The sequence below is a fragment of the Pteronotus mesoamericanus genome, unplaced genomic scaffold (assembly GCF_021234165.1).
Source record: "Pteronotus mesoamericanus isolate MK-2021 breed Mesoamerican mustached bat unplaced genomic scaffold, CSHL_Meso_final scaffold_118, whole genome shotgun sequence".
Classification (NCBI taxonomy): domain Eukaryota; kingdom Metazoa; phylum Chordata; class Mammalia; order Chiroptera; family Mormoopidae; genus Pteronotus; species Pteronotus mesoamericanus.
The window spans coordinates 7,806,578-7,832,329 of record NW_026555301.1 but is presented as its reverse complement, the minus strand read 5'-3'; the positions used below and the strand labels follow the sequence as shown (position 1 = coordinate 7,832,329).

Genomic DNA, 25,752 nt, shown 5'->3' with positions numbered 1-25,752 from the left:
CTAATGTAGGTGTTCTCTTCTCTGACCTTAATTTAATCTGCTTTTTGCTTACATAAAAATAATTTTGAATATATATTTTGTTCTTTCAGATACCTTTGTCTGGATATGGAGGAACAAGTAATCTTATTTTGGAAGGTGTTAAAAAATTGTCTGACAGTTACATGGTAACAGTAAATGACTTAATACCTGGCAAAGAAAGTAGAATTGTTTTTTCTATTTGTAACACTGGCTCTCGGGCAGCTTTTGTTAAAGCTGTAGGCTTTAAGGGTTCTCAGAAAAAAGTTTTCCTGGATCCTAAAGTATTAAGAATTTTTCCAGATAAATTTGTGCTCAAGGAGAAAACAGAAGAAGTAAGTATGAAAGTCTCTCCATTAAAAATATAAACTCATTTTTAGGTTAAATTAGTAGGTGTGTATTTTATGGGGAAAAACTAAAAAATATTTGAAATGTATAGAATAATAGAAGTACTTATCTTCTTGGAAATGCTATACATTTGCATTCATGTCTACATTGACTGTTAGGCTCCTATCACACAGTTTATTAAGAGTGAGATAACATACTCAAAAATATTTACTAATTCAGTTTGACTGTTTTCTTGGCATCAGGATGTTACCATAATATATAATCCATCAGACAGAGATAGCAATCACAAAACTGCAACAGAACTGTCAACTGTATACTTCTTTGGTGGAGATGAAATTTCACGACAGCAGTATCGAAGGTAGGTTACTTGTTACTTATTTTAGATGGTACTAGGACCTATTCAATAGAAAAATTGAAGACATAATGAAAAAATGGTTTGGGATTTGGAATTTATAGCACATTTCACTAGTTATTAGTGAACTGGTAGATGAAAAAGGTTTTGATAAAATTTGTGTAGTGGATAAGAAGAAATGCTTATAGGAAACCCATCTCTGTTCGATAGGCCCATCTTTGTAGTAATGATGGTAGGTGATTTCAGAAAAGGCTTAAAAAGCTACTAAAAGTATATTGTTTAAACACACCTGACTGACTTGGAATATTTCTAAGAAGGTTGTGAATTATTTGAAAGGAATTTTAGAAATGTGTGGGATGTTTAACATGGCTAGCTACTTACAGCATGTACTTCTAGAAAAATCTGTTACATCTAGTTTAAATATAGTTTGATATGCTGAAATGTTGTCAAATTTAGGTATTTAGGTTTAGGTATGATTTAACGTAGGTAGCATTCTTTTATGCTGAATTTAGAGTTCTTATATTATCAAATTGTGTTTCCTAGCCTAGAAGACTAAATATAAAATAAATGTGAAGTTCATGAAATTGTATCTGTTAGTAGGAAATGATTAACTCCCACTAGGGGATGGGTTATATGCATATACTAGTCTTTTCGTTCTTCCAACTTTTGTGCTCTGTGGTGTTTTATTCTGGTGCGTAATTTAGAAAATTGTGTTTTATTTTTAATCTGTTGCGGATTATTCAAATGTTTACAAAGAGAGAACATAGTGATAAGTAGCTGCATGATGTTAGAATAGACCCAGTTTGAAGGACTCAAACTTTGAACCTGGTTATGTTTCTCAGTTATTTTATTTTATTTTATTTTATTTTATTTTATTTTATTTTTCATTTTGTGTAATTTCTTTACTGTGTTAATTTTATTTTTAAATCATGTTTATTCTATTACAGTTGTCTCAATTTTTCCCCCTTTGCCCTCCTCCACCCATCCCTCGCCGTCCCTCCTCCCACAGTCAGTTCCCACTCTGTTGTCCATGTCCATGGGTCATTCCTACATGTTATTTGTTTAGTTCCTTCTCCTTCTTTCCACCATTGACCTCATTCCCCATCCCCTCTGGTCACTTTCAGTCTGCTCCATGTTTCCTTGCCTGTGGTTTATTTTGTTTGTTAGTTTATTTTGTTGACCAGATTCTACTTATTGGTATCATACTTATTGAGATCATATGATACTTGTCTTTCACCAATTGGCTTATTTCACTTAGCATAATTTCCTCCAGTTCCATCCATGTTCTCACAAAAGGTAGGAGTTCCTTCTTTCTTCCTTTTTTTTAAAATGAAAATTTTATTTATTTATTTATTTATTTATTTATTTAAATGTCGAAATCCATTATAAAATATTAAAAATATTTAAATCCATTACAAAGTCTCAGCAATCATGACACGTGCACGGAAGTAATCAATTAGATTAATGAAATAAAATGAGCATTCTAGAAACAAAAGTATATATCTTTCTAAAAAAGTAATATATGATTAAATTGATATTTCAAATCAATGGGGAAAATAAGGCTTATTCAACATATGAGGTACATGGATCACTGTTACTTGAAATAAAAAAATATAGAGCCCTGTTTCACACATTATACAAGAAATATTCGGGTGAGTTAAAAATCAGTATATAAAATCTGAGGAGTTTTAGGAGAAAATACCAAATAATATTTTTCTTACCCTGAAGTAAAATATTCAAACCCAGAAGCTATAAAGTAAAATATTGACAATATGACTCTATTAAACATTTAAGACTATACAGTAATATACATATAAAAAAGTTAAAGGACAAGTAATAGAATAGGAAAGTATTTGCAAAACATCTAAAAGAGGGTTAATAGTTTTTATTGTTTTTTTCTTTTTAGGGAAGAAATTCTACAAACGTTTAATCAAAAAATGTATAAAGAATACCAAAAGTTATTTAAAGCTTTTAAAAAAAATAATAAAAATAGGCAAGAAATATGCAAACACAGGTTTAGCTACAACAAATAATAAAGTAGCAATTAAAATAACACACCATTGTTACAATCAGATTAATACATATTAAAAATATTGGTAATATCTAGTATTGGTGACCGTGAAAGGAACTGGGTATTCATAGACTCTTTTTCTTCATCTTCTTAAAGCACTCCCTGTAGCATATTTCGTAATGCTGGTTTGGTGGAGGTATATTCTTTTAGCCTTCTTTTGTCTCAGAAACTCATTTTGCCATCCATTTTCATTGAGTGCCTTTCTGGGTAGAGCAGTCTTGGTTGCAGACCTTTGCTTTTCATGACTTGGAATATTTCTTACCACCCCTTTCTGGCTTGTAGTGTTTCTGTTGAGAAGTCAGCTGCTAGCCATATCAGGGATCCCTTATATGTTAGTACCTGTTTCTCCCTTACTGCCTTTAGGATTCTCTTGTTTCTCTTTGATATTTGCCATTTTCATGATGATGTGTCTTGGAGTGGGCCTCATTGGGTTCCTCTTGAATGGGACCTTCCATGCTTCCTGGACTTGTGTGACTTTTTCTCCTCCAATTAGGGAAGTTTTCCATCATTACTTATTCAAATAGGTTCTTTCTCTCTTCTTCTTCTTCCTCTCCTTCTGGTATCCCTATCATAAGGATATTATTACATTTGAGCTTGTCCTGATTTCCCTAAATGCCTCTTCATTCTTTTTGAGTCTTTTTGCATTTTCTTGCTCTTTCTGGGAGCTTTTTTCTAGCTTGTCCTCCAGCTTGCTGATTCAGTCCTCTGCTTCATCTAGCCTGCTTTGGATTCCTTCTACTGCATTCTTCAATTCAAAAATTGTATTCGTCATTTCCTCTTGTCTTTTGTTGATAGTTTCTATGTCCTCTTTCATGCTGATACAGTTTTCAGTAAGTTCCTCGTAGTTTCCCTATAGTTTTTGGTAATTCTCTCTGAGCTCTTTGAGCTTCTTTAGATCCATTGTTTTGAACTCAATATCTGATAGTTCACTTGCCTCTATTGCATTTAGTTTTCTCTCTGGGGATTCCTCCTTTCCCTTCGACTGGAGGATGTTTCTTTGTCTTTGCATTGTTTGTGAGACTCTTTTCTATTGCTTCTGCTTCTTAAATTGATCTGTCTTGATTTCCTAACTTTGCAGTGTAAACTTCCATGGTAGGAGACCGCTTTTTTTTTCCTTCCAGATCTGCCTCTAATGATGTCACATGTTGACCCTGTCAGACCTTAGGGAGTCTGTTGGGGACTTGGAGGAATCCACTGTCTGGGGCTGTCTCCTTTAGCTGTTAATCTAATCATTCTGCTCTCAGCAGGCCGGCTTAGAGACACCACAGGGTGGGGCAGAGTCCCTCCTGGTGGCTGGGTTATTGGGCCCTCTCAGGCTGCTGCTACTCAGGGGAGTGATCTACCTGAGCCAGATGGCTACTGCCTTAAGGGGGAGGAGTCCGCACTGGGATCCTTCCAGCTACTCTCTCTGTTCTCTCCCCAAAGCCTCTGTCTCCAGCGTCTCCTCAAGTGTTTGTAGACCACCCTGTGCCCCCTTTAGCCAGGGATCTACTATCTGTGGCTGCCACTCTGTACTTAGCTGTCAGGTTTTAGCACTACCTGGCCTAGGCAGAGCCTCCTGGGGGCAGGGCTATTAGGTCTCCACACACTTTTGTGGCTCAGGGGAGTGGTCTGCCTGAGCAGGATGGCTGCTGCCCTCTAGGGGATGAGTCAGCATCAGGATCTTGCCGGCTACATTCTCAGTTCTCTCCCCAAAGCCCCCTTTCCCAGTCTCTCCTCAGGCAACTCCAGCCCACTCTGCCCCTGCCTTTACCCGAGCCCAGAGTAAGTGGCTGCAAACAGAAACTTATGCGTTGGCCCTTTAAATGGCTCTTTGCATCTCCAGCTGCCTGTCTCTGGCAGAGAGCAACCCTGCCGCTCTTCGCAGCTGGCTGTTACCTTTACTTTTTGGGCCTTGGTGAGGTTAGGCTGGAGATCTCTGTTTATGGTTTAGACCCTATTCCTCTCAGGTGGATCCTACTGGCTGTTTCAATGTCCTTCTAGTGCTGCCGCCTGTGGGAGCCCTGCCTACCTTCTCGAGTCTTTACTGCACTCCTTACCAGTTATTTTGTGCTAAAGCCGATTCTTCTGTCCCCGAGATTATAAGGCTCCTCTGTTGCTGCTGTTTAGTTGTTTGTTCCAGGTGATTTCTCCACAATTTCTTTGGAATTCCAGGTTGGTTCTGGGAGGAGGTCAATGTGACTTCCTCTCATTCCTCCACCATCTTGATTCTCTCTCAATTATGTATTTTAGGGATAGAAACAGATATTAGGAGAAATTAGATTACCAGATTTTTTTTCCTCCACTGGCATATAGAAATCAAGGTATTGTTTTAGAACTCCAGTTTGCCACAGATTTAGAGAAATGAGATTTCATCTGCTTATGAATATCTGAGTATTACAGAGAAATTTACATTTCAGTTCTCGCACATTAATGATTCTCTAGAAGTGACCAGATAAACATAGTTATATGGTAATTTAAATGTCTCTCTCATGTCTTATTTGTATCCTTTTTTTGGCATACTTTTTTTTCCCCTGAGGCAAATTTCTATTACCAGATTAAATAGTAAAAATGTAAGACCTGAAAAGAATGTAATTTTATCCTACTTTCTACTCTTATATTATGGAATTCTTGTCCTGATGTTAATATTTAACTGAAACAGATGGATGTACTACTTAATTTTTAAGGGAACTTCCAAAACAGCTTTTCTTTTTAAAATTACTTACTAGGAGTAGTACATGAGGTCTGTGTATTAATGTTTCATGCTGGTATTTGGATTTGCCAGATTAACTAATAAAAATAAGGTCATTTCATATGTAAAACCACCTTTTAATAAAAAATCTCTCCTGGCAGAGCTGTGTTGCATACACCAGGGATTCTAGAACACATATTTCCAGAGCATAGTGTGCTTCAAAGCATTGACTTTGCTGAAGGATTTCAGGATGAGCTACTAGTAACTGAAGGTAAGAGTTTCAACATGTCTTAAATCTTCAAATTGTTTGTAGTGTTATCTAGATCCAGTGATGTGGTAAGAGAGAGAGTATTAGTTTGATTATGTCGTCAGGTGCAGTTTGAGCCACAGTGTCTGACTTTGGACAGATTACATCACTGAAATTCTGTGTTCTCTGTATAATGAGGGTAATAAAAATAATAGCTAACTTTTCATTTACACAGTGTAAATGTTAGATATCATTAATATATTTTTGCACCTATTATGCAGGTAGAGTTTTAAACGGTAGGAGGAAAATGGTTATTATTAAACTCAAAATACTATTTTAGATTTAATGATTACAAACTTAACTTATTTTGAAATTTCTGTGCTTTTTTGATTACTCTGCGATTTTAGAGGATATTATCGTGGCAAAATCCTAAATAGTGATGGAGTGACTCTAACTTAAATGTTTTCCTCAGTTTATATAAACAGTTTAAGGATTTAATGGTGTTTATTACTCACACAAAATATATGTATTCAGACATACAATCTGTGTAAAAATGTACAGATTTTCACCACAGTATTTTTTTATAATAGCAAGAAGAAATTATGTAAATGCCCAAGAGTAGGGGATTGTTTACTTGTGCAATATAATATTTTGAAGCTATTAAAACAGTGATGTGATTCTATATTAACAACATGGAAAGCTATTTATTCAGAAAAAATTACTTTTAAAGTTTGCATAGTAAGATCTCATTTTGGTAGAAAAATAATTTAGTGTTTATGTGTAGCTACATAGGTAAAATTACAGGAGTATAGAATGTCCCTTTGTAGTGTTCCCCCATTTTTGTTTTTTAGTTTTTAAATGATGAAATATATATTGCTCCTGAAATATGAAATGGTAAAAGAAAAGGATACTTATGCCTATGAAGAGGTGATGAAGTCTTTAATCATTTCAGTAATTAGGCATCTAGGACATCTGCTCAAAGAGAAGACAGCAGTAGAGGTTAGTTAAAAATAATGAAAAGGTTAGAAGTAGGTTTTGTCACTTCTGATCTTGTGTGTTAAGGGAGTAGAGTATGGAAAGAACCTTGGATTTGAAATAGAAACTCAATTCAAGACCCGTTTCTGCCACTTCAGCACCCCTGAGCTTCACTTTCCTTATTTCTTACCCCTAGAAAGATCCCCAATAACAGGGTTAAATTGACTGACTGAGCTGTGTAGTTCAAACACAAGCCTTAAGAGATTGAACAACAGTGAAGACTGAAAGTAGGTAGCCTGAGTTTGTAGTGGTTCAGTGCCAGGCACAGTTTCATAATTCAGCAACATTTCATTGATTGATTGATAGGACATGTGTTGAGAGTGCAGGGTGCTAGTCCCTTGAGGTAAAAGATGCAGTGCTTGCCCTTTAGGAACTTACAGGCTCTAGAAGACAGATGATTAAGGTACAGTGTGAAAGTGCTATGATAGAGCTGTGTTTACGAATCTGGGAGAGCACAGAGGAAGGTTACCCTATGTGGAATGAAATGACAGTGGAGAAATCTTTTTCTTTTTAAAGATTTTATTTATTTATTTTTGGAGAAAGGGGAAAGGAGGGAGAAAGAGAGGGAGAGAAACATCGATGCGTGAGAGAAACATTGATCAGTTCCTTCTCGTATGCCTCGTATGCACACTGACCAAGGACTGAATCTGCAACCCAGACATGTGCCCTGACTGGGAATCAAACCAGCAACCTTTCAGTCTACAGGATGACACCCAACCCACTAAGCTACACCCGTCAGGCTGTTGAGGAATCTTGAAGAACCATATAGGGAAGGATGTTCCAGGGACCGAGAGCCTCATATAAAGTCAACAAATGTGTTATATTAAGGATTTGTGTTTATAAACTCAAGAGATAAGTAACATGCCAAATTACCCATCTAAAATGGGGTTGAAATGGGACTTTGGGAGGTCACTGAAATGCCATATGCTACCTCAAGGAGTACTGGATTCTTCAAGGTGGTATATTTATTGTCCAGACAAATAGAGGAAACAGTCCCACTTTGTTTTGTGTTATTATAGTAGATCACCTACGAGAATGTTTCAGTTGAACTTTGTACATGATTATTTTGAATAACTTTTGTTTGAGCATATTACTATTACAAGTAATTATAATCTTGCTTTTGTAAAATGTAATTAGGGCCAAATATTTTCACAGTTGATTTAAACTTTTATAGTCAGATGTCTTGGTTATAATTAATTTCAGTTTATACTTCTTAATATCTGATTTATATGTGGAATATAAACATGTTCTGTAACACTTCTTGTATATATAAATTCAGGCAGACTAATCTAGAGATGTTCAATTCCAGCACTATTAATCTATATTATTTAATTATGTTAATATTGCCTGGTTTCTAGATTTGCTTAAGTTAAATATCTGTGAGACTGACACTTATAAATTGTGCTCTTAACCTCTTTGTGCTTCATCTCATCTCTGATGTTTAGATAATACCTGTGTCAAAGGGTTGTGAAAACCAACTAGGTTAATATATACAAAGGGAATAGAACATTGCCTGGCTCACAGTAAGCTTTATATAACTTTGTGCCACATATGTCTTTTAAAATGTTCCTATTTTAATGTTCACAACAACCCTTATGATAGATTGTTATTCCATATTATACTTGAGACTAAAGCTTAAAGTTAAGTTGCCAAAGGTTACCAAGCTAACAGTTGTCAAGGTTGTAGTTCAAATCCAGGGCCAGAGCCTGAATTGTTGTGTTAATCACTGATGCTTGCTGAACTATCTATAATTTTATACTTGTCAATAGTATTAAAATGTCACCCAGCACCAATCTAACAGAGTAATGTTTTGTGGCTGTTAAACATATATAAATTTATCTTGTATTTTGTGGTGTGATTATGTGGATTTATGTATTTCAAACATTGTTTGTATTTTAGTGTATGATCTTCCCCAACGACCTAATGATGTTCAACTCTTTTATGGAAACATGAGTAAAATTACACTTTCAATAATTGGAAAATTCAGAGATTCCATTTCTAGCAGAGAATTTCTTCAGCCTTCTTCCAAAGCTAACTTAGAATCGAAAAGGTAAAACAAAACATTTGTCAACGGATTTCAAGATTATTTGATTGATAGTATAGTTGATCTCTTCCCTGTACATTATTATTATTATTATTATTATTATTATTATTATTTGGCCTCAAAATGTTTATTTCACCTTTGTTTTGGTTTCAGTTGAAGTAATTTCAAATTTATGGAAAAGTTAAAAAATCATTCAGAGAACTTCTATATACTACCTGCACTGAGATTCCCTAGTTACCGTTTTGCCACATTTACCTTATTATTCTTTATGTATACATAACTTTTTTCTGAACCATTTAAGGGTAAATTGCAGGCGTGATGATCATCTTAGCCTTAAATTTCTTAAAAACACAACTGACCCTTACACATTCATGGTAGATCCATCAATATTAGGATAGTAATACTGAAAGTCAGTACTATCATCTAGTCCACAGATTCCATTCAAATCTCCCCAGTTTCCCATTAATGTCTTTCATAGTTAAATCAAGCAAATAAATAAGACACTTTCTCTTTCTTCTTTGGTCCAGAATTTAATCTAAGATCACACTTTGCATTTAGTTAGCCTCTTTAATCACTTTTAATATAGACCGATTCCTCTTATCTTCTATGACTGAGGTAACACAGAGGGTTGGGTTACCAAATCAGATCCACAGAATCAAAGGTATTAATCAGAATTAAACTTTACTAATAATTTGAGGTGAAACATGAAGAAATCCAGATTCCTAATGGTGCCTCCTACATCCTTTTTGCAACATTAATTCTCTGCTCTGGCTCAAATTTAATGGAAGTTGTGCATGTGATATATCATACAGAAGGTGGAGCCATCTCGATCATGAAAGCTTGCTATACTTTGATAATGTCTTAAATTTCAGATTTCTTACCATACACAATGTTAGACAGACCAGGAATATAATGTTAAAACATTCTGTAGATAAGGACATTAGTGTGTTTGCTAGGAGATGCCATTAACAAGATGACATCTAGCAGATTTTACCAAGTCATATTTTTCCCCCTGGGCATTCCCTGGTAAAACGGAGAAAATAGATTGTAGGCCAGTGGCTAATCCTTTTCTTAACAATGACCTTGATGTTTTTGTAGAGTACAGGCCATTTACTTTGTAAAGTATTTCTCAGGAGATTTTCAACACCACAGAAATTATGGTGTTTGCTTTCTCAGTGCATTGTCTCAGGTGGTAAACTGCTGATTTGTCCCGTTACTAGAAACATTTGTATCATTTAGTTAAAATGATGTCTGCCAGATTTTCTCCACTATAAAGTTAGTTAACATCTTGTAGAGAGATACTTGGAAATGATCAATTATCTTGTTCCTCATCAAACTTTTAGCACCAGGTGATGATTGTTGCCTGAATTATAGTATTACTAGCTTGTTTACCAAATGGTGATTTTCTCATTTCATTTTCCTGCATTTGTTAGTTATCTTTCCAATATGAGAAAGAGGTTACTTTTCCCTCTTTTATGCACTTAACTCACATCAGGACAGATTCATGGGTTGAGTATTAATCCTTTACTGTTATTATTTGGTCTCTTAATTTGGACCCTTGATCCTTTTGATGTGCCCACATGATTCTTTGATTACTTCCTTATTTGGTGGCACAACAGGATATTCTAGGCTTATCTTATTCTTAACCCTGTCCAAGCCCTAGAATAGGTAGGACTTCTTTTAGAACTCCTGATTGCTTTTAGTAGAGAATGGCATTGAAACCAGGATATGGATAGCAGGTGTGCTCTTGCTTTTGAGATGCCATTAGTTCTAGGCCTTCTCAGTGGACAGAGCTAGGAAATAATGCATTTATATATAAATCCACATGTGTCAATATCTGTCTGTAAATATGTTAAAACTGAGTTTGTTTACACTGACACTTCCAATTCTCATCTAAACACAATACAATGTATTCTTTTTTTCCATTCCCTAATTGCTCTTTTCTTTTTCCTCTATTATTGAGAATCCTGGCCTTATTATTTTCAATGTATTTACATTTTATCAATCCTTCTGTTCTTAACCAGTCTTCTCATCACATGGCCTATCTTCCCTGGGCCCAGTGTTGCCAGCTCATATTGCCTAAGAGTTCCCAGTGCCTACAAGTGCCAGTGCCACCAACTAACCTCACTCCTGACTCACACCTGCCCACCTGCATCACCCCAGTGCCTCTAGCTCATGCCAGCTTGTTTTCTTTTCCTTACACTTATAATGTTAATTTTCTTGTAAGATAGTCAATCAAGAAAGAATTAAAGATAGTTACATATATTAAAAATTATCTCGAAAATCACTTTGTGAGGTATTGGTTCTTAAGAAGCTAAAAAGCCAAGAATAAACATTTTTATTTTTAAAAGTTATTTCTGACACTGAAGACAAAGCAGCAGCATATTTTTTAAAAAAGTGCCAGTGATGCTCTAAGATCAAGAATACTGCTAATAGCAGGATTCAAGGAGGAGAGAAGGACAACAGCAAGGGCTTGTGCAGCTATAGTGCTTCATACTGGAAATTCTAGGAGACAGAAGCCCTGTGCCTGTGCTCTCAGCTGCCACAGCATGTTGGAGCTGTGTTCTGCCAAGGCTCTTCCTCAGCTGGTTGCTATAGAAATAATTATAGAACTTTGAGGCTGCAAAACAGATGGATGTTAAAGTAGAAATGCTGTGATCTTTGTGTGTTTGTTCTAATGTCCTCAGGATTAAAAAGGAGATAAAATTTTATAAACAATTATTTCTGACTTTTGGCAGGTGTCTCCATTATTTTCTTGGGGCAGTAGAGATCTGCTTTGAAAGGAAAGGGTGAGAGAAAAATGGGTAAAAGGGACTAGAGGGATTATCTCTCTGCTGAGTGTTGATTTAAAGATGTTCCATTATAGGGAAGGAGAATGTGGACTCTGCACAATTGAACTTCAATTAAGTCATGTGCTTTCATGATTACAAAATTTATTTGAGCTACAGTTTTGTATAATCTAAGGCTTATTTGAAAACCCTGTTTCAATACTTAATTAAAAACTTTTAAAACTTTATTAGCATTTTTTACTGTGGTATTTTTCCCAGAAGACTTTCTAATTTTTCAGTTTTTTTGGTGTTAGCAACATTAAACCAGCTGTAGGTACATTAAGAGTTTCATTGTTTGCTTTTTTTAATTCTTAATACTGAGTAATTTTCTAGTAAGTCCTTGTATGAGACCTCAGGTGGCATGCAGAAATCAAGGCAGGAAAGAAATTAAGTCATTGAGTATTCTTAGTAAAGATTATTTTAATAATATTAGACCTATACTGTATTTTTTATACATTACTTTAAGAATACACAAATGAAGGATTTTTATTCACTGAAAAATACACAGTATGTTAATGTACTTTTTTAAATCACTTTTATTTATTTATTTTTATTTCTTTTTCTGTAGTGAATCTGTTGGTCTTGGGAAACATGGTGGCAATGTTTCTTTGGATGTTTTACCAGTTAAAGGTCCTCAAAGTTCTCCACTTTCTCAAGTTCTTCACCTAACTAAAGATAAATCATCCTGTGAGGAAATGTGGACTGTTCAACCCGAACACTTGATTTTGGTAGTCCCTCCTACTTGTGAGTATGTCAGCAACATGACAGGAATGCACTCCAAAACCAGGGCTGTACTTATTTTGTACCCATGGCTCATCTAGGATATGTATACGGACTTTGTGCACTTATGGCCAATGGCTTTCATAGGTCCTCCTATCATCTGCTAGAGACCTAACAGATTTGACCACATCATTGATCTGACACAAGGCCATGGTTCTCAGTCCAAGTTCCCAGTTTCCTGTACAGCAGAGCCACTTATGATCCATGGTCCCTTGCTCCCACCACATCCTCCATGCAAAGAACTCATTTGGCAGTTGGCTTCTTTTACCCTTAACACCTATGTAGTTGGTTCAGAGTAGGAGTAAATCTGGTAGCTACGTATTAAGACAAGGTGGCAACAATTTCAGATTTCCTTTTTTCCTCTCCTTTGTTCAGTATTTGAACTTTTTTCTCTATCTTTGTAGTTTCCACGAGTAAACAGGTGGTCTTGCTTTACCAGAGATTAGAAATTCCAGATTGTAACTGGGCAATTGAGAAAGCAAGATAAGCTGGTTTACTAGTGTACTTATTTAGGATTTAGTTTTACTGTTTATTAACTTTGTATTTTTTACTACTATTAAATGTAAATAACATTTATTTTTCTGATACAATAGGTGATCTGGCAAAAACTGGACGTTTCCAGATTTTAAATAATTCTGTTAGGTTATTGAAATTTGAGCTGTACTGGCCAGCACATTGCCTTACAGTAACACCACAACATGGATTTATTAAGCCAGAGTAAGTATGACTTCTCTTTCCTCTGGGTGTGTTATTCAGATGCTGGCATGGTAACTTATTAAGGATCAAATGATAGACTGTTTTCATTTATTCAGTAGAACTTAGCCATGTGCTGACTGTACAGTTGTACAGTGTGCCATGTCTGGTTCTGTGGGACTTAGAGTGCACTCAGGACTCATGCTGCTTAGAGGAATAAAGACCATGTCCATAGCCAGATACCGTATATAGCATATAAGGGTCAAGAAAGATTTGTGAGGTGGGAAAGAGTTCCTGAAGTAGAAGACATTAGAATGTTTTCTGACATTATTACTCTGACTACAAAACTGCAACGCAAGGGATATCATGAGGTCTGTGATGAGAGGTGGTGTTTTCTAAAGCCCAAATGGTTCTGCCTTTTATTACCTTGGATTGGGTTCACTTATTCTGCTGGTTTTGTCTAAAGGGCATTTTATAGACAAAGCTTCCTGACTTAATATTTCTAAGCTATAAACCTAGCTTGCCATTTTCTGCAAAGAATATTCTAAGGTAGAAGGAAGTTTTGGGGGGCCTAATGTTGATAAGCAGCTGCCCTCTATATGCAGCTTAATTATCGATAGGAGGTAAAGCCACAGTTCTGCAGCTTTTTAGAAGCTGTATCTGGGTTGGCACAGAACATTCACATCTGAAAATTGCTTCATATCTAGGAATAGCACCTTGGCAGAACAACAACATGAAGTTTATTTACTTTTGCAAAATGATGGAGTATGCATTTTAGGAGTTTAGTTGACTAAGACCTGAGGTAAAGTATAGTTAGGGACACTCCAGAGAAACATTCTTAGGACCAAAGTAGTCAATTAAACATTTACTAATTAATGGTTGAAAATTTAGGGAAATGATAGGTTGTTCACAAAAACCTCTTTCCATTCACTGTCCCACGTGTTTAGCTGTTAGCAGCAGAAAAATAATCTTTCTCTGCCATTTATGATAGTGTACCAAAATAGCATTTGTGACTGGGGATTTTTTTTTAAGTCACAAATCTTAACTACATCGTCAGTATTTAAGTCTTTGACATCTCACAGCTCTTTAAGAGAACAATGAACACAAAGTGTAACGACTACGTAAAAAATAAACAATCTTTTTTTCATTCCTTTTTTTTTTTTTTGTCTTCTCCCTTTTCTTCCAGTTTCCTCCCCACCTATCATGTTTTCTTTGTACTATGATGGTATTATTTTTTATTAAGTGGCATAGACCTTTTTTGTAGTATTGATCTTTTGCTCTAGAAATTTTAATTTCAAGTTGCTTTTTAAATGGTATTTCTTATGGTGTGGCCTGTTTTCACAGGAGTTTGCCCTTGGGTTTATGGGTTCATGCTACTTAACTTTTCATTAGCCACTGAGTTGGAGTTGATATAAAGTTAGATGTGTATGGGAGCTCACCTCTGTTATCTGCTCTTTTTGAGCAATAAGGAAATAGTTGGTTATTGATATGACAGTATAACTGATGTAGTTGTTACTATTAAAGTTTGGGATATTCTTGTTTTACATTGTTAAACTTTGTTTTAAGGAGTAAGCTACAAATTCTTGTGAGTCCTAATTCCTCCTTATCCACAAAACATTCAATGTTCCCATGGAGTGGTTTGATCTATATACACTGTGACAATGGACAAAAGGTACTTTTTAAAGATTTTTGATCAACATTTCCCTTATATCTTAAGCGTTGTAATACTTACTAGCACTTACATTTTAGAAATCAGATGAAGTTGTCTGCTATTTCAGCCCAACTAGACTTATATAAATAGAGCATTTGACCATGTCCATAGTGATCTGAATGATTCTCCTGGGTGGAGGCAGGAATGCAGAGCGGGGCCTAGAAACCATTATTAATTGGTAAAATTTGCTTTGAAAAAGGGGGAATTTGGGGACAGGGGATAAAGTCAAATATTTATTTTCAAATGTAAATAAACAGTAATTTCTAAGTTCATCAATGTCTTCATATGGTATTACTCTTCTCTACCATGACTTAAAAATAGAAATTGCTACTTTAAAAACTTCAGCTGCATTTGTCTTATCCCTTTATTTGGCTCATTTTAGAAAATTGTTAAAGTTCAAATTCGAGAAGACTTGACTCAAGAAGAACTTTTCACTCACTTGGCCTCCAGCACATTTGGAATTCCTTTTTCAGTTACTGAGCCTTTAATTAGTCATCTGGTAAAACCAATGACAAAACCACCTTCTACAAAAGTTGAGATAAGAAATAAGACTGTTACTTTTCCTACAACTGAACCTGGTGAAACTTCAGGTATCATATCACATGATTATTTAATTCAAATGTCTACTGACATGTTGAGTGTAATACTCTTTTCTTAGTTAACCATGTTGGTGATAGGTGCAAAATTCTACTCCCTTATTCCAGGACAATATCAAGTAGTTATTGGCAAACATTTCAATGATGAGGTGGATTTGGGGGAGCTTAAAAATTGTAAATTTTAAATCTAGGTATTTAACAGATTTATGTATTCTAAGAGTCTTAAATTTTATTTGGTTACAACCATCCTTCCCCAACTCTCTAGATCTTTGACTAGCTAATAAGTTAGTAGCTGAAGAGGAGAGGAAAGTGGGTAGAGCCTGACTTTGTCACTGATATGACAGAGTTAGCATGTGTGCGGGTCTCTTTCCCACTTCCTTCTCTTTCTCTTCTCCCTGCCCCATCCCCCTCAGTTCAGTCTAAAGGACTAGTATTGTAGGTGGCACCTATTGAAAAGAATTTGGGACTACCTATCATTTGTCCCTCTAGCTTCTGGCCTCTTTCTTGATTTTCTCTTTCACTCAAGCTTAGTTTCCTACTTTCGTGGTCCTCTCTTAGATTTTGTCATCACCAATAGCTATACCATATTTTCACTCTCAGTTTCAAGCCTGTCACTTCCTGACCATCACCCTTCTGTCTTACCAGCTTACTTACTCTAGGAATTACAGCAGTTTTCGGACCTCATTCAGACCTCCAGGCTACTGACCCCACTACCTTGTCACTACCTATTGACTCCATTCACATCCCACTTTGCTGATAACACTCCATGAATTTTGTGGCATATCTTTGTAATTACTGCTTCATATTCTGAACTGCCTTGTGCCCATCTCCCTTTACATTCTTGTCTGGCAAAATCTCAACTTTTGTTAAAACCATTTGTCTCCCTACTCCTTGTGTCCATCTTAGCAGCAGAACATTGTTGGAGAAAATTACAGCCGTGCTGACTTGATTCTTGAGCTCAACTCTCAGATCAGTGCTAGGTTCTCTCCCAGCACTCCTTAGTATATGTCCTTTACCCATCTCTAACAGTTGTTTAGCAGCTCCTTTCTTAAAGCTCCTACTCCCCCTACTCTCCCTTATTCCTGCTCTCTTTTCAACTCTTGACTTAGCTTCACACATCAAAGAAAATAGAAGCCATAGGCTAAACAAAAGTCTTCTGTTTCCATCACAGATGGCCTCTTTTGCTTGGAATCCAGGCCCATCTATTCTCACCTGCTTAGGGACTCCCTGCGCTCTTTTTCCTGTGTTATCAGTTTTTTTCTCTTTAATGATACATTTTCATTAGCACACAATACACTCTATTTTCACCTATGAAAGAAGTGCCCTCCTTTGCCTTGCTGCAGCGCCTGCTTCCTCAGCATGCCTTCCTAGTTACATGATTATGCTCCCCGCCTTTTCTTCAGGCTGTTTAGATGCTGCCAGCACTGGGCCCTGAATCCACTCCCATCCAGGTCTGAAAAGCTCCACTTTGCCAAATCCACTTTGCCAAATCCATTTTATATGTCTTTGTCGATTTGACCTCTCAACACTATCAACTACTGCTTTCTTCTTGGCAGCTCTCTGGTTTTTCCCTCCCTGCGTTATGCACTCCTCAGGTTCTGCTGCTGACACCTCTTCTTCCTGGACCTGTGTCCCCTTTTCTTCTCTTTGTTCTACCTGTGCCCCAGATGTACACGCATCTGCTCAGTTTCTGCATGTGGGCATCTCACAAAAATAGAACTCTTGTTTATACCCACGAAACCTTCTTCAGCCTCACCCATGTCTGTCAGTAAGTGGCTTCACTGTCTGCCCATTTTGTTGAGCCAAATTTCTGAAAGTCGCTTCCCAGCCTCCTCCTATCCAGTCCATTAGCTAGTCCTTTGCAGTCTGTCTTCAAAATAAATCCTGTATCTACCCACTATTTTTCCTCTTGTTGCCACGATTCAAGCCTGATGTAGGCTATCTCATGCATCATCCCTCAACCAAACTATTGCAGTGACGTCTTACCAGGGTTCCTTCTTTTTACTCTGACCCCCTGCAGTCTCTTTTTCTCGTTAGCAGCTAATCATTTCATTAAAATGTAAGTCACCTTTTTGATCCCTTGCTTAAAATTAAGCCATTCAGTATCTTTGCATTGTACTTTGATTAAATCCAAAATAGGATCCCGTCAAATGTGATTTTGTTACAAAATACTGTAGTTCCTGTTGGACTCCTCTAGGGATCTAATGACTGTATTTTTTTCTTTATGATGAGGTAATCACAGTAGTTATCACACATTATCACAGTAATCTGCTTATTTACTTACTTCTCCAAGAATTTGACTAGTTATACCTATTTTTCTTTTAGAAAATTATCTGGAGCTTGAGAATCATGGTAACACAGAAGTGAAGTGGTATGTGTCATCTTTAGCTCCACCTTATGTCAAGGTCAGTAATAATCACTGCAGGTGTATTTGTTTTAAAGTTTAAATTTTAGGTAGGATGTTTTAAAAGCTGAATTATGAGTATAGGTTGAAATTATTGGCATTTTGTTTCACTAATTTATTTATTTGATTTTCTCTGGAGATGGGGCTAATACCTGCCCAATGATTTTCACAAGGTGGTTTTGAGAGTCAAATTAGAGTATGTATGTGAAAATATAGTTGTTTGATTTAATGCTCTCTCCTACAGCCCTGATTTTTATCTATTGAAATCACTTTATTTTGGAAAATATATAAATATTTTATTATAGAATAGAATATTGTGTATGTGCACATGCATGCACATTTTTCTCTTCCATGTTCTGAGTACTGTTGTATGTTTTCCACAAGTGAGAGCTAGTGCAGGAGACAGAAATGAATGTTCTTTGCCACTGAGTGTAGCCTACTATGTACTACAAGCAGTCTCTGCTGATGGGCACTGCTTAAATTCAGTGTGTCGTCATGTGTGTTATTTAGAACACTGTGGCCTTTTTGGTATGTATTTTGTGTGATGGTAACTGTTTTGAGCCATAATAGTAACAAACTTTGTGCAAAAGATAATGCTGCATCTACTAAAAAGACATAAACTAGTATTGCATGTGATGTTAAAATACACATTCAGCAGAGTCTTCAGGGCCTTTGTGGGAAAGGCCGTTTTTTGACATTATGAATAGCATTCTGAAGATCACTGTAGCCAGAGAGGAGTGGCTGCTGATGCAGTGGGGGAGAGTCAATGTGAGGCCTTGTTTGAGCTGAGTCTAATAGCGCTTTAGCACTTCCGCTCCATGGCAGGCATTGAGTTCTCCTTGTCCACTGCAAAATGGGTCTGCATGTCCTCGATAACCATAAGGGTAGTAGTAGTGTCACTCAGAATTATTCCATTTACCTTCATATTTTTTCATTTGATTGTTTAAATGATTACTTTTAAGGGAGTTGATGGAAGTGGAGATGTTTTTAGAGCTACCTATGCAGCATTCAGATGTTCTCCTATTTCTGGTATAATGGAAAGCCATGGAATCCAAAAGGTGAGTTTTAACATTGTTTTTACAGCCAGCTGGTGTTGATTGGCTAAGAGTGTCTCATTTGTTTCCACCCAGAGCAGTTTGCTTTTCTTAGACCAGTGCTGCTCACAGCCGGGCTGCCACGGGAGAAGAGGCTCAGCACAAGTCATTGGATTGCTTCCTGTAGCATAAAGTCTTTCTCTCTAAATAGCAAAACAAAATACCATGCTTAATGATACGATTGATTTACGTTCTGATATAAGCATTTCATATGGCTGCAGGCAGCTTGTACTTTAAACACACTTCAAGTAGTGCTAATCTAGACAGTAGTTCTGTGGTGATGGTTGCATAGTTCTGGAGGGGTATTAAAAACCAGTCGAAATGGGTGAATTGTATGGTATATGAATTGTATCTTAGTAAAGCTATTAAAAAAAAAGAAAAATGAGGATTTAGGACTAGATTGTCTCCCAGGAATTTTTTTTTTTCACACAATACTTAACATAGAAATGTAACCTCTGTGATTTTTATTGTGTTTATACTTCATATCTTGACCCGAAGCAACTCTTACTATCTTGTCAAATCACATTTGTCCAATGAATTCTAGAACTGATTTCTTAATTTAAGGTGGGTGGGGGCAGCAAGACATATCATTCTGGAACCATTTAGGGAAGTATTACCAAATAGCACAATTATTGATGCATCCAACAGTGCTCCAGAAGGAGGGAAATATTAATTACAACCTAATTCTTAAAGATATATACAATAAGTTTTTGAAACAGTCAGTTTGATGTGAGCTTAAATGAGCTAATGAATGTTAAAGTTCCCATTTTGCTTCTACAGTGTGTCATGCAGTAATATTAGGTTTTCTCTTCTCTCTATTTTTTGGTGTTGAGAGGAGGTGTAAGTGGGATTTGTCTATGCATGGCACTGCCCCCAGTAGTTCCCAATAATTTGTATACTTTCACCATTTAAGACATGGTTGTTTTCTTCCTTAATCTTCTCAGTGTCTGTATCACCTTTAACAGTATAACACTGTAATCTTAATGATCTCATCTCCCTGATCAGTATTCCACCTTTGACTCTGTGCTCTCAGGCTTGCTGGCTACATTGTTTCTTATGTTCTGTAGCGACAGAAATTAGTTCATTTAAGTGTTTTACATTAAGTCCAGACTCAAATACTGATTGTCACCCTGACTAGTTGTCAGTGTTTTTAACACTGAATTCTTTGATAAAGAAAGTTCTTAACTCTGGTAAATTTTATAAAGTACTCTTTTAAAGTATTACAACTTTCTCATTATTGAGCTTTTTACAGGTTGTATACATATAGTTCATATCTATAACTTTGAGCTGTATGGTCAGGGTAGCTGGTTCTGACGAATGTTTTGAAGTTAATCATAAGATAAGCTGCTAATTTGTAGCATAGTGGTGCTTGTCTTTTCTACCTCCTGTTATGCACCTATGTTTCCTTCACATTTTCTGTTCCTTTCAGTTCTTTCCAATTACTGGCCATGTCCTAGGCCTTAGTCCTTTACTGCTTGGCCAGCAGAGGGTTTTGTAAGCATTACAGTGAAAGACTGGATTGGATTTTGTGTCTGGAGTTGAACCTTTCCATTTAGATCTTGTACTTGACAGCTCTAGAAACTTTTTTCCTCTTTAAAAGGTGTTTATTGATCATGTACAAAATAAAGAAAAGCTTACATATCAGAAACATACACTATGCGCAGCAAAAATACCTAGGGCCTGGCCCGGTGCTGGCTCCTCCTGGACAGTAATATAGTAATGAATACTGCACAGGGCAGGGTTGGTGCCAAGGCCGGGTGCCCCAGCGAGCCCACACCTCACCTGCATCTCCAACCTCCGCCACCTGGGCAGACCCCAGGGTACCCTTCCTCCCTCCCCCTGGCTTCAGCCTTAGGCAGGGCAGGCAGATCTGATCAACTCTGCCTGGACACACTGGGAAGCCCTTGTCCTGTTTCCCTAATATGCCAGGGGAAGAGTTTCTGTACCCACTTCTGTTGGGTTAAAGGCTTTGGGACTAGCAGATTAAAGGGATGAAAGAAGGGAGGGGCTGGGACACATAAGGTTGCTGGCAGAATTGCTCATCACAGTTCACTGGGGACACCCATATATTAACACTGCTGCTGCAAGATGGGGTAGGAATGTATGTGATTGGCCCAACAGTTACAGCACACATAGAATATTTCATAATATTTACATTATTAGGAATATTTTACATAAAGCCTTAAAGAAAAATGTATTCTGGATCTGGTACAATAACAAGTCCACTAAAAATAGAATTCCTCCAATTCATTTTTAACTAGTGGCAAAACTAACCAATGCAAAAATATTTTAATTTTTTATACCAACATTTTGAGTTTGTAATCTAACTACATGTATGTAAGTTTCAGTGTCTAAACTTCTGTCCTGGATGTGGTGTTTTGTAGGTCGCCATCACATTTTTGCCAAGAGATAAAGGGGATTATGCCCAGTTTTGGGATGTTGAATGTCACCCCCTTAAAGAGCCTCACATGAAACATACCTTGAGATTTCAACTCTCTGGTCAAGTGAGTATTACACTAAATTTATATATAATATTATGTGTGTATATTAAAAACTAAGTGAAACTGACATGAAAAACTGACCAGAAATGCAGAATATTTTTCTAGTATTCTAATTTTATTAATTCTGCTAAATAGCCCAACTTAATTTTTCTCATTTATCTTTATTGATTGATATGTTAGAGGTCTGGATTTCAGTTTATAAAATCTATGTTTAACTTGATACTCTGTGTATATATGTGTGTGTAAGAAACTCAACATTGAAAAGTAGAGGGCTTGTGATTTAGGGAATTAAAAAATCTTAAGTTCTCTTTTAAAAAATTGTGAAGAAAATCATAGAATTCAAAAAGTTAAATGTCCATATATTTTCTTAGAGTATTTATTTCTCCTCCACCCTGTAATTTCTTTTTATATAGAGTGTCAAAACAGAAAATGAGCCTGAAAATTCATGCATTTCTACAAATACTCTTATTAAAATAGACAATTTAGTTAAGTCCCAAAGACATGCTGTATCAGAAGCTTCTGCTGTACTTGGGTATGTTATTTTTCTCATTCTTACAAATTTTTTCTCAGTACTTAATTAAGGTGTAATTACATTTGCTAAAATACTCAGTGTATTTTTTTTTGTTTTCCATCAACAACTTTATTAACAGTTAAAAAATTTTATTTTTTATTTTTAAAATTTTTCTGTTGTTCAAATGCATTTGTCTTCAATTTCCCACCTCTTACCCCTGCCCCACACACCCCCACCTCCCACCCTCAATTCTTCCCCACTTTGGCTTTGTCCATGGGTCCTTTATACATGTTCCTTGACTTGATCCTTCCCTTCTTTTCCCTGCTACCCCCTCCCCCATCCTCTCTGGTTACTGTCGATTTGTTTTTTCTTTCAATATTGCTGGTTATATTTTTCTTCTTGTTTTGTTGATTAGGTTCCACTTATAGGTGAGATCATATGGTACTTGTCTTTTACCCCCTGGCTACTTACACTTAGCATAATGCTCTCCAGTTCTGTCCATGCTGTTGCAAAGGGTAGTAGATCTTTCTTTCTGCTGCATACTATTCCATTGTGTAAATGTATCACAGTTTTTTGATCCAGAGGGCAATTAGGTTGCTTCCAGCACTTGGCTATTGTAAATTATGCTGCTATGAACATTGAGGTGCATAGGTTCTTCTGAATTACTGTTTCAGGATTCTTGGGGTATAATCCCAGAAGTGGAATTGCCAGGAAAAGGCAGTTCCATTTTCAGCTTTTTGAGGAAATTCCAAACTGTTTTCCACAGTGGCTGTACCAGTCTGCATTCCCACCAACACCATACTAGGGGTCCCCTTTTCTCCACAAGCTCACCAGCACTTGTTGATCATTGATTTGCTTCTGCTGGCCATTCTGACGTGTGTGAAATAGTATCTCATTGTGGTTTTAATTTGCATTTCTCTGATGGCTAGTGATGCTGAGCATCCTTTCATATGTCTCTGGGCCCTGTGTATGTCCTCTTAGAGAGGTGTTTGTTCAGGTCCTTTGCCCATTTTGTAATTGGATTGTTTGTCTTCCGGGAGTGGAGTCGTGTGAGTTTTTTATATATTTTGGAGATCAAACCCTTGTTGGAGGTATCATTGGCAAATATATGTTCCCATACGGTTGGGTCTGTATTCATTTTGCTGATATTTTCTTTAACCGTGCAGCAGCTTATTTTGATAAAGTCCCATTTGTTTATTCTTTCCTTTATGTCCCTTGCTCCAGGGAACATATCACTGAAAATATTGCTGCGTGGATTATCTGAGAGTTTGCTGCCTATGTTCTCCCCTTAGACTTTTATGATGTTGCAGCTTATATTTAAGTCTTTCATCCATCTCAAGTTAATTTTTGTGTATGGTGTAAGTTGGTTGTCAAATTTGACTTTTTTGCATGTAAGCTGTCCAGCTCTCCCAACACCATTTATTGAAGAGGCTATGTTTACTACATTTTATGCTTCTACCCCTTTTGTTGAATATAAATTGACCATAGAGACATGGGCTTGTGTCTGGTCTCTCTATGCTCTTCCATTGATCTATGTGTCTGTTCCTATGCAGTACCAGACAGTTTTGATTACAGTGGCCTCATAATATAGTTTTATGTCACGTATTGTGATCCCTCCTACGTTTTTCTTCTATCTCAAAATTGCTGCAGCTATTCAGAGTCATTTATTGTTTCATATAGTTTTTTTGAATGTTTGTTCCATGTCTGTGAAATACGTCATTGGTATTTTAATACGGATTGCATTGAATCTGTGCATTGTTTTGGGGAGTACAAACATTTTGATGATATTACTTCTTCCAATCCATGAACATGGTATATGCTTCCATTTTTTTGTGTGTGTCTTCCTTAATTTCTTTCTTCAGTGTTGTGTAATTTTCTGAGTATACTTCTATCTCCTTGGTTTAGTTTATTCCTTGGCACTTTATTTTTTTTGTTGCTATAGCAAATTGGACTTTTTTCCTGCTTTGTGATTCTGATAATGTAATTGTTGGTGTACAAAAATGCCTGCAATTTTTGAATATTGACTTTGTATCCCTCTGATTTACCAAATGCAGTTACTAGGTTGTGTAGTTCTTTGATGGAGTCTATGGGGTTTTCTCTATACACTATCATGTCATCTGCAAACAATGACAGTTTTACTTACTCCTTTCTAATTGGGATGACTTTTATTTCTTTTTCTTTCCTGATCACTGTAGACAGGACTTCCAATACTCTGTTGAATAGAAGTGGTGAAAGCGGACATCCTTGTCTTGTTTCCGATATTAGTGGGAAAGCTTTTCATTTTTGCCCGTTGAGTATGATATTGGCTGTAGGTTTTTCACATATGGCCTTTATTATGTTGAGGTATGCCCCCTTTATTCCCATTTTGCTGAGTGTTTTGATCATAAATGGATGTGGTACCTTATCAAATGCTATTTCTGCATCTATTGATACGATCATGTGAGTTTTTTCCTTTTGTTTTTGTGATGTATTATGTTTATTGATTTGCAAATCTTGGGCCATCCTTGCATCCCTGGGATGAATCTCACTTGATCATGGTGGATGGTCTTTTTAAAGTATTGCTGGATGCCGTTTGCCAATATTTTGTTGAGGATTTTAGCATCTATGTTCATCAGCGATACTGGACTGTAGTATTCTTTCTTTCTTGTGTCTTTATTTGGCTTTGGGATTAGGAAGATGCTGGCCTCATAAAAAAGAGTTTGGGGGTCTTCCCTCTTCTTGAATTTTATGGAATAGTGTGAGAAGGACAGGGGTTAGCTCTTCCATAAATGTTTTGTAAGATTCTCCTGTGAAACCGTCTGGTCCAGGGCTTTTGTGTGCCGGGAGTTTTTTGATTACTCCTTCAATTTCCCCAGCAGTTATCAGTCTGTTCAGGCTTTCAGCTTCTTCATTCAGTGTTGGAAGGTTATATTTTCCTAGAAACATGTCCATTTCATCCACATTTTCAAATTTCTTGGCAAATAATTGTTCATAGTAATTCCTTACAATCCTTAGTATTTCTGTGGTATCAGATCTTATTTCTCCTCTTTCATTTCTGATACTATTTATTCGCGTCCTCTCCCTTTTTTTTCTTGATGAGTCTGCTTAAAGGCTTGTTGATTTTGTTTATCTTTTCAAAGAACCAGCTCCTGGATTGGTTGATCCTTTGAATTGTTCTTTTCGTCTCTGTGTCATTCAGTTCTGCTCTGATCTTGATGATTTCCTTCCTTCTACTCTGGGCTTTGTGTGTTGTTGTTTCTCTAGTTCTTGAAGATGTAGGGTTAGGTCATTTATTTGAAATATTTCTATCTTTTTTAGATACACCTGTATTGCTATGAACTTCCCTCTCAGGACTGCCTTCACTGTGTGCCATAGGTTTTGGGCTGTTGTGTGTTCATTTTCATTTGTTGCTGGAAACCTTTTGATTTCTTATTTCATCTCATTATTTACACATTCTTTGTTTAATAGCATGCTATTCAGTCTCCATGAGTTAGAATGTTTTTGAGTTTTTCCTTGAGGTTGGTTTCTAATTTCAAGCCTTTGTGTTCCGAGAAATTTTTTGTTGTGATTTCAGTTTTCTTGAATTTTTTGAGGCTTGGTTTTTGTCCTATCATGTGGTCTGTCTTTGAAAATGTTCCATGTGCATTTGAAAACAATGTATTGTGCATCTTTCTGGTGAATTGTGTGGTGTGTGTGTGTGTGTGTGTGTGTGAGAGAGAGAGAGAGAGAGAGAGAGAGAGAGAGAGAGAGAGAGAGAGAGATAACTCCATTTGATTTAATGCATTGTTCACTTCCACAGTATCCTTATTGATATTTTCTTTGGAAGGTCTATCCGTTGTTGACAATGGGGTGTTCAAATATCCTACTATCAT

The 25,752-nt window shown here is 36.5% G+C and overlaps 1 protein-coding gene across 1 annotated transcript in view; it reads left to right on the top strand.

The window, feature by feature from the left end:
• The window catches only part of CEP192 (centrosomal protein 192), a 133,258-nt gene that overhangs the window by 92,436 nt on the left and 15,070 nt on the right, over positions 1 to 25,752 (top strand). Inside the window, exons 33-44 of the mRNA XM_054587319.1 lie at positions 90 to 350; positions 606 to 721; positions 5,619 to 5,728; positions 8,639 to 8,789; positions 12,180 to 12,355; positions 12,985 to 13,108; positions 14,651 to 14,756; positions 15,178 to 15,385; positions 17,717 to 17,796; positions 18,758 to 18,853; positions 21,274 to 21,393; positions 21,804 to 21,922. Coding sequence (XP_054443294.1) covers positions 90 to 350; positions 606 to 721; positions 5,619 to 5,728; positions 8,639 to 8,789; positions 12,180 to 12,355; positions 12,985 to 13,108; positions 14,651 to 14,756; positions 15,178 to 15,385; positions 17,717 to 17,796; positions 18,758 to 18,853; positions 21,274 to 21,393; positions 21,804 to 21,922 — 1,667 coding nt within the window. The remainder of the gene's footprint in view (positions 1 to 89; positions 351 to 605; positions 722 to 5,618; positions 5,729 to 8,638; positions 8,790 to 12,179; positions 12,356 to 12,984; positions 13,109 to 14,650; positions 14,757 to 15,177; positions 15,386 to 17,716; positions 17,797 to 18,757; positions 18,854 to 21,273; positions 21,394 to 21,803; positions 21,923 to 25,752) is intronic.